The sequence below is a fragment of the Passer domesticus genome, chromosome Z (assembly GCF_036417665.1).
Source record: "Passer domesticus isolate bPasDom1 chromosome Z, bPasDom1.hap1, whole genome shotgun sequence".
Classification (NCBI taxonomy): Eukaryota; Metazoa; Chordata; class Aves; order Passeriformes; family Passeridae; genus Passer; species Passer domesticus.
The window spans coordinates 30,245,394-30,261,508 of record NC_087512.1 but is presented as its reverse complement, the minus strand read 5'-3'; the positions used below and the strand labels follow the sequence as shown (position 1 = coordinate 30,261,508).

Sequence of the window (16,115 nt, the reverse complement as noted above, 5' to 3'; positions counted from 1 at the left end):
TGTTGACAGGACACATACAGAAAAAGCTCCAAAGAACGTTCAGTCCACTGCTTTAATTTTTTTTACATGAGATAAAAGGGTTTGCAAGTGCTTGTTGTCTCTTCTAGTGTAGCAGTTTCAGGACATTTGTGTTTTCCTCCTGTCAACAATACCACTTTGATAAATTGTGGATGGTGGTCTAGAAGAGCATGAGAGAATGTAACTGAAGACAGTGATCATTTACCAGCCAGCATGTCAGTAACCCCTGGAGTATACAGGTATTGCTATAGTGGAGGGCAACAGCCTCTCAGGTCAGTAATCTGTGGCTAAAGAGACATAGGGAGCCATCCATTAAGCCTGATAAATTATAAAGCCTGTTATTTAATGCCAAAATATTGTCCATGTCAAAAATACCTAGATCAAGCATACACTGGACCTTCAGTAAAGAAGTGCTTTACTGATGAAAGAAGATCAGGTATAGGTGATCATGTCGTGATCCAAGGTTTAACAGCCCCCAGAGGGATCACCAACACAGTATTTTCTTTATGGTCTGTTGTGTCACTAATCCTTACTTAAAATCCTCCAACACTTTTTCAGCACGGTGGAGTAAAAGCCTGAGTTGCTCTTATTTTTCAGGGACTGCACATTAGTGGCATTTGAAGGTTTGTATGGACACTGGCAGAGCAATATAAAACACTCAAGATTACTTTCACATTTTAGTTTCATAGTAACATGTTACTGCAGGGTATGTGGAAGCCCTGTATATTTCCATTGTATTTTAAAAGTCTTGACAGACGATGTTAAAAATTTATACTAAGTACTATGATAAAGATTGCTTGTTTTTTAATTGAATGTAGTATTCAGAAAGTCCTTAAGACCACTTTAAGAAATAATCTCATTAGAAATTAAAAAGAAAATACAGTTTCAACAATTCCTGGAAATAAATTTGTTGAAGAACAGCTTGGGTTGCTGTTTATCGTTGCTGTCACATAAAAAATGTGGGAAAATCTTCTCATTTTTCTATGTGTAAACTCTACATTCTTAAGTATGAAGATTGCAGCATATAAATAATCGGTCAGGGAATTTTATGTCGCAGAATGTTCACCATAATAAAAGATAACATTTGGTACAAATTTTAAAGCCATTTCCTGTTGTACTATGGGCAAATTAATTGTTTTTTCTGTGTTGAAAATCCCAAACCATTTACAAGTCATATAATACAGTATAATTTCTATACAAATAAACAATTCAGCTGCACTACATCTTGAAGATGGTGGGGATGTGACATGGTTTTCTTATGCTGTAATAGAAATTAAAAGTTTTGGTGTTTTGTATTACCTCTTTCTTACATAGATAATTGAAATCATTTTGAGAGTGTATTTTAATAATTTATAGCCAATATTGAAAGATACATTAAATTGTTTAATTCTTAATATCTTCTGACCCTGCAGATGTTTCTCTTGTCTGTGTAAACAGGACAACTTTCACATTCTTCTCTTCATTTGTTATTTGTTTGGGCGTTTTTCCTCCTTTTTTTTAAATTTTTTTAATTTTTATTTTTTTTTTTTAATCTTTACAAAACATGCCATCTGGAGCAGAATGGTCAGACATTCAAGATTAGAATATGGGCAACTGTGTGGGTCAACATCAAGCTTCATTCATATTGCTATGCCCAAGAAGGTTCAACATTTATCTTTGAAATTACAGCTTTAGAGATACCACTTCATTTCCATCTAGTCCAAGATTCATCCATTTTGAAATAGAATTAGTGAGAAGCACTGCTGTTTGGTTTCATGGTCTAGGCTAGGCAGTGGGCTAAAGCTGCAGTCTGATGATCAGTGTAAGTCATCTCTGTGTCTTGGCTGTGCATTCCTGTTGTCTCTCTTGTGCCAGTCCTGGCACTAGCAGATGTGCAGCTGTTCAAGGATTGTCTCAGGAAATAGATTCAGCTGAAAACTAATTGTTTTATTTTTCTTTGCTGCTTTCAATTGGATCAGTTCCCCGAACTAGCTCACCACATGTCTGCTTAAGCTCTAGTGCCAGCAATGGGAAGTGGCGGGTATATTGTGGTCAGCGATCGGGACCTTCTACTTCAGCAGCAGCTCTCGCTAATATTGCTTAAACAATCTTTTTAAATCTGATTGCAAGGCAGAAAGAGGTACAGATGGTAACAGTTCAGTCATTATCACTTCAGATAACACTAGAGCTGGTGAGACAGAAGGAAAAAGAGATACTTCTCGTATTCAAAAATTCAAGGTGTAACATGCAGTACAAAACGACTGACCTTTACTGATACCAGCAAAATCCTCCAATTAATTGCTGTTTACGGAAGCAAAGAGTTTTCATCAATTACCACTGCTGATTTTGGTTTGTCTTTTTGGTTTGTTTTTTTTTTTTTTTTTTTTTTTAATAAGGCCCTTTCCTCGCTGGCAGTCAATTATTTTCTTTTATTTTTTATGGAATTGTTTGCATTGCGTGGGTGAAATTCTTCAAAGATGTATTGATTGTATGTATCACTTACTGTAGTAAGTGATAACTTTGTGATACCATAAAAATATATGTTGGTGGTTTTCTGATAGTCTCTGACTTCTCTTCCTTCTATCAGGAGGTTAGCTCCATTTCAAAAGGATGTTTAATTTATTTTTTTTAGCACAACCTACTTCAGTTGCCACTTCGAAAGAATTACTGGTTTCACTACACAAACACATCTTTTCATTTTCTAAGAAATGCCTTATTACTTGTTTCCCTTCCATCCTTGATCATGTTCCATCCACTTACTTTTGATCTGAATTTCTGATCAAAAGTCAATACAAGTTGGGTTTATTCCTTTTGGAAGAATAAGCTTCTTTCCTCTTTCCACTTTCTCCTCAGAAGGACAAACCTCCCTGTCTCTTCCAAACAGTGTATTCACCAGTGTAGAACAGCTTCTAGTTATATGTTTTCTAAGGCTCAGTTAGAGCCTTAGAAAACATATAACTGGAAGCTGTTCTACACTGCTGGACAAGTTCAACTTCTACAAGTTCAACTGGACAAGTTCCTACTTCTACAAGTTCTCAGAAACTATTCTGTAATGTCTTCTTCAGGGCATCTCCTATCCCAGCTCTTACAGCAGAACAGTAGAGAGTTCTTCCATTGTACTTCTGTCACAAATTTACCTTGAATACCATCTTTTATGGGACAACAGGGGCCAAGCCACAAGGATTATTACTGTGTCAAGATTCATATAGATTTACAATCACGTGTTGCATAAAGTGGTTCTGTAGTGTTAACACGAGATAGTGCTATGACTCCTCAAACAGGTTAATTTCTGGTTCAAAATAAATTTTTCATAATCCTTCATTAATTTTTGTTAGCTCACAATCCCCAAGCCTAAACAAAATGTTGATTTACTCTGCTAATATCAAATATCATATCACTAATGTCACACAGTTATTTTCTGTACTCTAATTTAAAGGCAGGATTGACCCCAGCTGATTATTGGGAAGCTTTTGCTGACTTTGGCAATTTCAGTGGTATTTTCATGTAATATAAAGGTCCATATGGGCTTGACAGCTGCTAAGCAAAAATCTATGTTTATAAGATACTGACCTTTATATTGTATCTCTCTCTTATCTGAGACTTCAGAATTTAAAAATAAAAAGTGGTCGTGGAGATAAACTGAATAAAACTAGTAATGTTCTGCCTATTTTGTGATATATTTGTAAGGTAATTTCCTCCAATAAGGCATAACAGAAAATATAATCCTCCAAAGCAGTCCTGAGACTTGTAATAATTTAACATTTCTTTTTTGAGGTTTAGAACATAGTACATAGTACAAACATAATACTTTTAATACTTAAGGAAGCGGATTCAGATTCATACTATATTTGCATGAGAATCTGTCACTACAACACAAAATTTACACTATCAGACTCTGCAAGATTTACTGTGAATGTCTATACATGCACTGGTTAACAAATGTTACAAGAAGTTGTACATAATTTAATGTTTTCTCTCATTAGGTTTCTTTCTGTAAATTGCAGCCAGTCTTTTGCTACTTACAATTGAGTATTGGAAAACATGAAGATGCAATTTGACTTTTTTTTTTTTGTAGCTTTTCAGAATCAGTTGATTAAATTTGTGGGGGGAACACAGTTTACTGAGTATGTTATATTTTTCTTTTTTGTATCTCAAGCTGCAACAGCATAAACACTGGATACAAAAACACAGTAAATATTGTATAATAGAACCACATATAAAACTTATTATCAATATAATACATTTTAGAAGTCAGGAAGAACAGACAAACCACTGAATTAATCTCTATCAAAGAAACAGCAGCACTTAACTCTTATATCATTGTAGGTAAAAGTGAGTCATGTGGAAAAATCAATTCTTTTCCCAGCAAAAACGCTTTTGTTCTTTTTCCTCCTTCTAATATTACAAACATTATTTATTGGGATTTTCTAACTTTACTTTCATAGGATGTGCTCCATTTATTGAGAAACAATTAGTGTAGTCAATTAATGATGAAAAGTTGTCTTATTAATAGCACATATACTTGCATTCACCTAGGTTGTTTGGTGCTTAGCTCCACCAAGGGTAGTATCCAAGCCAGCAGTATAGTTAAAGTAAAGAACTTTAAAGACATAGTGTAGGAATTTGAAATCCTACTAGTCAAGATTTAGAGTGGGGTATTATCTCCTTACATTGTGCTGTGAACGCTTCAATGGGATAGCAGCATTTGTTTATGCTTATATAATTAATCAAATAAATAAAAGCTGGTATTACATATTAGGATGCAGTGGTTTTGCCTCATACTGAATGGGTTTTTTGCCATTCATTCATTGCCAAGGAATTTCACAAACACAATTTAGTTAGTCAAATATCTGCCTGAAAGGAGGCTTTAGCCAGGTGGAGTTTGTCCTCTTCTCCCGAGCAACAAGTGACAGGACAGCAGGAAATGGCCTCAAGCTGTGCCAGAGGAGATTCAGCTTGGACGCCAGAAGGAATTTTTTGCTGAAAGCATTGGAACGGAGGGAGGTGGTGGATTCGCCATGACTCAAAGTGTTCAAGAAACAGCTGGGTGTGACATTTAGTGCTATGGTTGGAGTGCTGGTGGTCAGTCAAAGGTTGGATTCAATGATCTTGGAGCTATTTTCCATTAATAATTCAATGATTCTATACTGTGATAAATATCAGTTTTATTTTGCCTGAAATAGGAGTAATATGTCTAGAAAGAGAAAAGTAGTGTTCTTGAAGCAAGAAAAAATATTTGAAGACAAACTAACTAGATCGTTCTAGATAAAAGTGAGTTTTACAGGAGCTCTTTAGAAATATTAATTTGCAATAATTTTAGGGGCTTATAGAGAAAAATCCATTAAGAATTTAACTCCTTTACTCTTTCCTTGAAGTAAAAAATATGGACAGCGCTTTAAAAGCATGAAAAGTAGCATAGTGTCTCATGTGAGACAATTATAAAGTTTAGTTTATAAGACCTGCTGCATTTCATACACTATGTAAAACAAACCAGCAGGATGCTTTAATCACAAAAATATTTAAACAAAGCAAGTATTTTTCATTATTCAGGTATTCATCTCCTCCTGATATTTATTTTCCACCTGAAGTTGACTGCAATCCCCAGTTTTCAACACAAAATTATTTCCATTCCACCCATGGTTATGATATCATGGTCAGTCTATGTTAATTGTAGGTAGGTTATGTTTAAACTGGTGGTAAAGAAATACAAACCAAAATGACTAATTTTTAAAAACTAGCTTTCAAAATATTATTTCAAAAATAGCTTTTTGAAATAAAGAATCTCCTTCAAGGATGTTTTCAAATAATGCTTATTTTCCTCTTTAAATTTTCTTCAGTTGTATGCTTACATAGCTTGTTTGATTCCACTGGAATCAAGTTTTGCATAATTTCATTTAGTGATAGAAATATTAGCTTTATACTGTGAAGAAAATGCCTTTTTTTTTCTTGAGAGAAATTTTAAAAAGCTTCTGGAAAAAAGCTCTTTGTATTTCTTGTTACTCTTGAACAGTTAGGTCTCTTCCCTTTGACAATTAACATAGAATGAATCATGTGCATTTTTAACTGTATTTAGGACCAGGATGAAAACTCATATATGAGTTCAAAAGAACCATAGCCATATAGCTAAGACTTATTTTGAGGTCTGAACCTCAAAAGGAGGTTTCCCCCCATATTCTTGAATATTATGCCTTTGCAGTGTAATGGGAAAGTCTCTGTCTTAATTAAAAAAGCATAATTTCAGTTGACAGATTGCCATGATCATGAATTAATGTTCATGCATCTAGCATTCACATTTTGGTAATGCAGTATGTAAATCTCATTCTATTTGCAAGTCTCCTGTATAATACAATAGCACTCTATTATAGATTCATCAGCTGTAGTATGAAATTCTCCTCACAGTTGCTGACAGAGGTAAAAGAGGATCAAACTGTTAATTTCTCTGCATAGCTGTGTACCTTGGCCAGTTGTTCTGAGTCTGTGTTGACAGGCTCTCCATTTTTTCTTTTTCATTTTACTTTGCCTACCTGGTCCTAGGTTTCTCTATGAGGCAGTGTTCATTGGTGATTTAATTCAAGCCACAAACAGTGCACCTAACAGTGCTTGAAAATGCTTTACAGGACATGCTTCCCTCCCCTTCCTTGTGAAAGCTGTGCAGTATATATATCAATCCTCACATTCAGCAGAAACCTAAAACTGCTGGCTTCTAATTTGCTGCTGTAGTGACCCTTAGAAGAGCAGCATTCTAGAGCAGGCAGGCACATGTCAGCTCACACCAGGAGGAGTGACATTTTGTCATAGTCTGTCCTTTCTCAGTGCTGAACCAGGATCTAGTCCTGGAAGACTCACATCAAGGACCATTTGCCGCTTGTTTAAGTGGTGTAAAGAAAACTGCACAATGAGTGAGAAGGTACATCGTATAGCAGAGGAATTTTGAAATTCTTCTGGTTTGGTTACCACCAGAACATTTTGGTTACCGTTATTATTAGTCAATGAACTATTTTATGGATGGTGCATTCTGGTAGTAAATATTGCTCCAATCTTCTCCCGCTAACTGAGCTAACTGATCACACTTGTTTCAGTAGCCAGCCATTTAGAACACACTAGCTGAAAGATTTGTCAAAGCATGAGAGGCAAATAATAGTATTGAAAAGATCTTTATTTCTTTTGCACAAAGCACCCATACTACACAGTGAAATCCACTTCTTTATTAATGACAGCTTTACTGAAGGCAAGCTTTCAGCATGAAAATACCAGAAATCCTATTAAAGTGCCATCCATTAAACCATTAAAGCACTCATTAAAACTGTTAGCACAGACTTGTTATTCATGAGTTATTGGTCTTTCACACTTCTGAAATGTGTCTGGCAATACCACTCAACTCTTTGTTGAGAGTGTGGCTATTAAGTCTGAGGAAGTACAGATTAACTTTCTTTTGACAAAATGGTGCTTTATAGGAGGATGGTATGGCCACAAAGTGGTTCAGATTGGTGAGGAAAATAGGAAAGATTAAAGTTCAATCCATTTGCCTGTTTCTGATAATTTATGTTAACTATGTCTGCATGCAGACCTAAATATTAATCACTAAACTACACCATCTGGCCATACATCATACAATGTGTATGTTTGGGGGGTTTTTTTATATCAAACAGTAGCTTTAGAATGCTTAAACATTAAGGAGTGAAAAGTGGAAGAATAATACTGAATGCTGAACAGTTGAAGCTAAGCTTTAAATTTAAAGCTTTCTTTCTGTAAATTCACATGAAAAATAGGTATAATATAGAGCTGAAGCTGTTTCTCATAATAGATAAGAATCTCAGACCATCATTTTCAATGTATATGCAAAATCATCTTTGTGTATGCAAAACTGCCGTTTAAACTTACTGGTTTTAAACATTTTTTATCATTTTTTACATCCTGTTTTGGTTTTTATGATTTAAAGCCTAAGTCCTTCAGTCCAGGCTCAGAAATAGCAGCATGTTAGACAGACAGTTTATTCAGTTATTTTCTAGCTTTCTTATGTGAAGAGAAAGTGTACCTGACATCTTACATTGTGAAGTAATTTCCAGACTGCTTTGGCAGTGTAGATAAAAACCTAAAAGATAAGACAGATGGTCTGCTTCAGTTATGTTTCTAGAACAATGCAGAGTAGTATGCTTTATTGTAGGGCAGTGGACTGTGGTTTAGATAGCATGTTTCCATATATGTCTCTCAAAAAATACTGTCTGGGTAGTCAGAGATATAGATGTGTATTATTCGTGGTCGAGTTACCAATGTTATTTTAAAAGTTAATGCACAAAGATATAGTTAGTATCTTCTGAACTATGTTTATCTTCTAAATTACTACTAGAATTCTGAAATAAATCCATAAAAATTATTTTCCAAAATTCTGAAAACTTGACCTGTATATAACCTGCATAAGTTTTCTTATTCACCTTCATTAACTCAAAAAGGAAAAGAGGGAAGATTTGTGCTGAGAGAAGTCTTTATGCAAATCTTATTAGTGTTCAAGTCATACGATGTAAGTGAATTGTTGGCCTGCTGATAAAGAGGTATATTATGTCTTAAATATTGTGTGTACATATATATAGAGATATAGATATGTATATATATATATATATAAAACTCTACTCTTCCCAGCACTGATAGAAATGCACTCCAAATTCCTTATCTGCACCTTTGATGAAATAAATAGCACTTAGAAGTAAAGATAAAATACTTATGTTTTTAAATTACACAGTGCATATCCACTTCAGAATTCTATCAGCCATCCTTCTCAGAGCATGGGAAAACACTACTAGAATGAAACTAAATTGTAAGAAAAAAGAATAAAAATATTACAGAGTGAAATTAGAGAGTAAAATACCGGTTGCTTTATTGATGAATAAGAATTTCACTTTGTAGTCAGAAAAAGTAATATTTTTGTTGGAGAAGGGTGAAACACTACTTGGATCGCATCACTATGTTTATACCTAAGCACAGCACAGAAGTGATGTCTACCTTTGCATGTGAAAAAATTCACTTTCCCTTTATAGGTAAACAAAATATGACTCAAAAAAAAAAATCTATCACTAGTTTTGCAAATCTCTGTCTATTTAGATACTAACTTAATAATCTCCTAATTCTACTGACATTTTAAGATATATTGATCATAGTCACTCAGATTTCTAAGATAGTGAATCCAAATAGTTTGGTGTCAAAAATTGTGTAGAAGCTTTAAAAAATCAGGTTCTTTCAGAGCTGCATTCAGGAGTGCCTTTTGAACTGTTAGTAACACATACAATTAGAGGGAAGGCCAGTACGACTGACATCCTACTGGGAGTCTGTTATGGTCCATCCACCCGGGAAGAAGTGGTGGACAATTCATTCTATAAACAGCTAGAGAATGTTTCTGGACCATCAGCCCTAGTCCTTGTTTGCCATTTCAACATGCCAGACATTTGTTGGGAGTCAATACATTTGAAAAGAGGCAGTCCAGGCAATTTTTCAAGTTTGTAGAGGACAGCATTTTGTTGCAGCTGGTGAGTGAGCCCGCCAGGGAAGGGACATGTTAGACCTGCTGATTTCAAATAGAGATAGGCTGTGGGAGATGTGGTGGTTGGAGGCCGCTTGGGGCAGACTGATCATGAAATTGAAAGTTCTCAATATTTGGTGAAGTCAAGGGGAACATCAATAAGACTTTCACATTGGACTTTCGGAGGGCAGACTTTGGCCTGTTCAGGAGACTTATTCAGATAGTTCCTTGGGAAGTAGTCTTTAAAAATAAAGAAGTTCAGGAAGGGTAGGCTTGCCTGAAAATGGAGATCTTGAGGGCCCAGGAACAGACTGTCCTTGTGTGCCGAAAGATGAGTCAAAGAGGCAACCATCAAGCCTGGGTGGGCAAGGAGGTTTTGGAGGAACTCAGGAATAAAAAAGGATGTATATCTTAGGGAGGAGAGTCAGGTTTCTCAGGTAGTATTCAAGAGGGCTGTTAGAGTATGTAGAAAAAAAAAATTAGGGAGCCTAAGCTCAGTTTGAACTTAAAATGGCGATTTTTTGTCATCAAGGATAACAAAAAACAATTTTATAAATATAATAATGGTAAAAATGTTATTTCCCTCTCATGCTAAAATTTGTTGTTTATTAGATGCAGAAGGGAACTTTGTTACTGCAGATGAGGAAAAGGCAGAGATGCTCAACGCCTTCTTTGTCTCAGTTTTTAGTGAGAAGACTTGCCTTCAGAATAACTGCCCTCTTTGTTTAGATGATAGCAGGGAGCAGAAAGGCCCTCCCATTATCCAAGAGGAGGCAGTCAAAGAACTGCTGAGATGCTTGGATATTCATAAATCCACAGGACCAGATGCAATCCATTCCAGGTGATGAGGGAGTTGGCAGATGAGCCTGTGAAGCCACTCTCCATCATTTACCAACAGTCCTAGCTCACTGGTGAGGTGAGGTGAGGTTCCAGAGGGCTGGAAGCTGGCCCATGTGACACCCATTAACAAAAAGGGTGGGAAGGAGGACCCTGGTAATTAGGCTGGTTAGCCTGACCTCAGTACCTGGTAAGGTCATGGAACAGTTTATATTGAGTGTGCTCACACAGCACTTACAGGGTGGCCAGGGTATCAGACCCAGCCAGCATGGCTTTGGGAGGGGCAGGTCATGTTTGACCAACCTGATCTCCTTTTATGACCAAGTGACTGCCTGGTAGATGCAGGAAAGGGTGTGGATGTTGTGTACCTGGACTTCAGCAAGGCCTTTGACGTTGTCTCCCACAGCACACTCCTGCAAAAGCTGGCAGCCCACAGCTTGGACAGGAGCACTCTGTGCTGGGTTAGGAACTGGCTGGATGGCCGGGCCCAGAGAGTGCTGGTGAGCAGTGCTGCATCCAGCTGGGGCCAGGCACCAGTGGTGTCCTCAGGGGGGACAGTTCTGTTCAATATTTTTTGTGACGAGGGTATTGAGGGGATTGAGTCTTTCATTAGTAAATTTGCAGATGACACTAAGCTGGGATCATGTGTTGATCTGTTGCAGGGTAGGAGGGCTCTGCAGAGAGACCTGGAATGGTTGGATGGATGGGCAGAGTCCAATAGGATGACGTATAACAAGTCCAAGTGCCGAGTCCTGCATTTTGGCCACAATAACCCCCTGCAGTGTTATAGGCTGGGGACGGTGTGGCTGGACAGTGCCCAGGCAAAAGGGGACCTGGGGGTACTGGTGACAGCCGACGGGACATGAGCCAGCAGTGTGCCCTGGTGGCCAAGAAGGCCAAAGGCATCCTGGCCTGGATCAGGAACAGTGTGGCCAGCAGGAGTAGGGAGGTCACCCTTCCCCTGTACTCGGCACTGGTGAGGCCACACCTTGAGTGCTGTGTCCTGTTCTGGGCCCTCAGTTTGGGAAGGACCTTGCGATGCTTGAGCACATCCCGAGGAGGGCAATGAGGCTGCTGAGGGGTTTGGAACACAAACCCTGTGAGTAACAGCTGATGGAGCTGGGGGTGTTTAGCCTGGAGAAAAGGAGACTCAGGGGTGACCTTATCACTCTCTCCCAACTCCCTGAAAGGAGATTGTAGTCAGGTGGGGGTTGGTCTCTTCCTCCAGGCAGCAACTGACAGAACAAGAGGACACAGTTCTCTGCGCCAAGGGAAATAGAGGTTGCATATTGGGAAAAAGGTTTTTATGGAAAGAGTGATAAAGTTCTGGAATGGTCTGCCTGGGGAGGTGGTGGAGTCACCATCCCTGGATGTTTTTAAAAAAAGACTGGATGTGGCACTTGGTGCCATGGTTTAGTTGAAGTGTCAGGGCATGGCTTGGAGTCAATGATCTTGAAGATCTCTTCCAATCTAGTAATTCTGTGAATTTTGGAAATTCAAATGAATCATATACAAAGCATAAGTAGAATTTTCATGTCCTTCATCATGATCCCAAGCATTTAATTTCTTCGTCATTCCTCTAAAAAGTCCCAGTTAATTTCCTTTTGGGGGAGGAGGAGTCTAGCACTCTATCTCAGTTGCTGTAGCTAAAGGTTGAGCCAGAACCTGAGGCCTTCCACTCCTCTACTCTCCATTCCTAGGCTATGCAGGATTTTATAAGTATTTGTTATAAAAGTTAATTGAGCCTAGGGTATTGGTTAATAGGAGAAGGCACTTGTTTTTTCTGAAGTGTTTGTGTTCCCAAGACAAATGCTTGTCTATCACACAGCCAGGCAAAATTATTTTTTTCCATAATCTCAATAAAGAAGCAAAGTCATTCTCAAAATATTAAATAAATAAATTCAATTTTATTTAAAGATAAGATGCATGAGAATGAAGCAATTTTCTGACTGGTCAAATTATCAGTCTAAGGCATAGATCCTAATAAAATCACATTAACTAATTTTACACCTGCTCATTGTCAGGTAATACCTACTCTAATAGATTACAGGTCATACCCTGGGAAGAGTCAGCAAAGCTGTTGACTTGATGCTGTAGTGGCAGTATGGATATCCTGATTTGTGCCATGTTGCTGGTCTACACAACATAAATGAGCATAGTGCTGGTGAAGTGCTCTACCTTGGCTTATCTGTGTCATCTTTTTTTCTTTTTTCCTTTTTTTCTTTTTTTCTTTTTTTTTTTTTTTTAATAGTTTACCACTAGCTATCACTGGGAGCTGCCAGTTCTTACCAGGATTAAACAGAAGGCATAAACCTCAAGCCATAGTTGTGTATTCATATTGATGAAACAATTTTAAGGTCTCTAATGTTACAGAAAGGGAAAGTAAAACAATAGGTGATTATTCATGACTCCTCAGTATGAGATGACCTTTCTTACAGCCACTACCATAGTAAGCATAAACAGGTACCTACCATCTGTTACCTATTTTGTATTCATTTTGCTGCATAAATCATTCAACCATAGAGGTAAAAATACTAGAGTCTGAAGTTTCCCTAGTTGTGAAGGATGAAGAAGTGTGGTGAATGCTTCCACCCTGGCATGGAAAATAAACAGCAAATTTGGAAACACGTAGTTTTGTTTATGAAGAAGATTAGTTATGTTTATGAATAAGATATCATTAAAATTTCAAATATGCCTGAATTGCTTACTTATTTATGATTCAAGGAAATAAAAAGCAAGTTTCTTTATGTTGTCTGTGGATGAGAAACAACTAGTTTCCTGAGCAACACTAGTGCCATGGGTTGGTGTGGCATCAAAATGAAAGAACAGAAACATTTTTTTTTTTCTTCTGAAAAACTTCTTCAGGAACCTTTGGAGTTTATTTAGTAAACAGGACAGGGAACTTTTTGAATATGTGTTCTTACTAATAAAGGCAAAAATATTCCCCTTCATCCTAGTGTTTTTGAGTTTATGGTATTTATTCATTTTCTGTTAATTTAGAACCCCTCACTTTCCAAAATGGATAAAAAGATAAAAGAGTGGATAGCTTGCTTTTTCTGAAGAAAAAGCCCTGGATTTTAAAAGCTTGTGGTTTAAATTCCGCATGGAAATTTCAGATGCATAAATACAAAATGGTTAATGCAATATGATCTAATGTGTTACAATGTGTCCTGAAGTAATAATTTTCTTTCAAAAGGAAATTGTGTACAGAGAAAACTATGGGATTTTAGTTTCTAATTACCATAAATAAAACAATTATGTAGTCCCTAGCTCAAAGTTTCCTTTCCTTTTTTCTCTTTGTCTTTTGAAGTCTATTGATCCTGGTCAGCAGTTCACATGGGAACATTCTAACCTGGAAGTAAACAAACCAAAGAATAGATATGCGAATGTAATTGCATATGACCATTCTCGTGTTCTACTCTCAGCAATAGAAGGTAAGGAGGCCTTTCAAATTAAATTAATTAAATCCTAAAATCTAGAATGATTTTACCAATCAATATCTTTATGTAGTGATATAAAGAAGTGTTAATTAAAGTACTTCCATTAAATTCCTGTAATGACAATCCTTTTCTGATGCTTATTGTCAGTAACATATTATGAAGTTGCACTAAAATGTACATTAATGAGTAACACTGAATGCATTAGTTCCCTGTGTATATGCCAGTGAGTTACCTGAAGTAAATTGATATTGCTGTTTACTTATATTAACACTACAAAGCAAACATAGCAGTAAACCAACATACTTGAGTTGAGGCATTTGTTGATCAATGAAATTTTCAAGATATCTGCTCATTGAGTTTTACTTTGTTTTCCCTTACTGTGGGAAGAAAAATCAGTTCAACTTCATGTTCTCTGGAAAAATTTTAAAAACTCTCTTAGAACTTTAATTTTAATTTCCAATCTAGATATTGAACTAGAGTTTTTAAACAAATGTCCACGTGCAGGCATTTTTGGGACTATCTCATGGACTAAATATTGACAGTGTGATTTAGTGAGAGCTTTTCATTGTATTTTTCTTTGTTACAAAGCTTTCCAAGATCATAAACATTTTAAAGTTTTATCTGAAGCAAACTGTTACAGGTAGCCAGTCCTAGGTGTTGCGTTTGTTTCACCAAGCTTCAAGACACACTGCTTTTTACTCAGAGATTTTTTTTTTCCAATTCTGCCTTAATATTAACCTATTTTTGATGTTGAAGACAGATTTTCAGTTTATTCTATGTTGTTGACAGGTATTAATAATGGCTGTAATCAAACAAATTATATATTTAAATGAGTTGTTTAAATGTTGATATTTAATAAGAGTTGTCTTTAGTTAGCTCCAACATTGCATGCAATACATAAGATAGAGGGATCTGTATTCAAGGTCATAGTTATTTCAGTCATAATATGGTCCAAGTTAAACTGCAAGTATTTTAATTCATGGTTATAAACAGCTGCTTATCTTTGGCTATTCCCGACCTAAAGACACTAGATTTATAGGTGTAATCCACTTTAATATCAGCTCCACCTTATGGCTGGTGCTCTTCAACATCTTTGTAAATGACTTGAATGCAGGACTGGAAGGGATACTAACCATGTTTGCAAACAATACAAAATTGAGCAAGTTGTTGACTCACATGAAGGCAGGAAGGCCCTACAGAGATTCCTTGCCAAATCAGGGGGCTGAACAATCAACAACCACAGGAAGTTCAACAAGATGAAGTGCCATATTCTGCACCTCAGATGGGGCAACCTTGAAAGTACAAACAGGTTGGAGAATGAGATGCTGGAGAGCAGAAAAGGATCTGGGGGAGCAAGTTGAACACGGGTCAGCAGTGCCCTGCCAGCCAGGAGGGCCAAACATGTCCTTGGAGGCAACAGGCACAGCACTGCTAACCAGAGCTGCTGTCACAACCCATGGCAGAGGGCACATTGTCATGGTAAGTTCTCATCAGGCTGAACAAAGACACCGGACCACAAGTGAGGTCTCTTGTGCTTTTGTTGTTAAGGTATGCCTTAAATCCAACAATCAGACAACTATTTTCAATCAAAAATGTTGTCTTACAAGCCTCTACATTCTTACAATCTGCTTCCACAAATGTGGTGGCTAACAAGCCCTTAATTTTGGACAGTACACTAATATAGCTCTCAAATCCTAAAATTAACCCCTCAAAGGTGCTGGCTAACAAGCCACAACACAGGGCCACAATCTCCCCACTCCTGCAATAAAGTTCTGTATTCAGATAGACTGATAGCTGTGGCTTGATCAGACAAAGTGAGTAAGAGAGAGAGAACAAAGAATATCACCCCAGATTCCACATTGTTCCTTCCATGTGGCTGGTGCAGAGGGTGGTGTGACAAAGAAAAGCAAAAGAGAAAGAGATGAAAAAGAGAGGATAGCAAGGGGCCTGATCTGCATCCTTTTATAGTTGACCTGGTGCATGCCTCTTACATAAATTAGATTTTTCGCACTGTTTTGTTCACACATGCACAACCAGCCTGTGGTTTTTGCTCTGGCATTGTTGAAAACACCAGACATTGATTTAAACCAGTAATACAACTTCATCAACACTGAGTTCATCATGGTATTTTTCCAACTTGTTTACAAGGATGACAGAATTTAATCCTATTACTTCACACTATTTATGCACATGACTAAAAGCACATGTCTTAGGGAAGCAGTGCAGAAACAAAGCTTTATAGTTTAATTTATTTTAAATAGAAAGGCTGTTCAGTACTCAGCCTTTGTAAAGGCTTGAAATAATTTCATTATGTGATTTCAGTTTGTGAA

At 37.0% G+C, this 16,115-nt stretch overlaps 1 protein-coding gene across 27 annotated transcripts in view; it reads left to right on the top strand.

Moving 5' to 3' along the window:
- The window catches only part of PTPRD (protein tyrosine phosphatase receptor type D), a 1,155,490-nt gene that overhangs the window by 1,083,562 nt on the left and 55,813 nt on the right, over positions 1 to 16,115 (top strand). For all 27 annotated transcript variants that reach the window (XM_064404736.1, XM_064404735.1, XM_064404734.1 and 24 more), the window contains one exon: positions 13,656 to 13,779. In XM_064404736.1, coding sequence (XP_064260806.1) covers positions 13,656 to 13,779 — 124 coding nt within the window. The remainder of the gene's footprint in view (positions 1 to 13,655; positions 13,780 to 16,115) is intronic.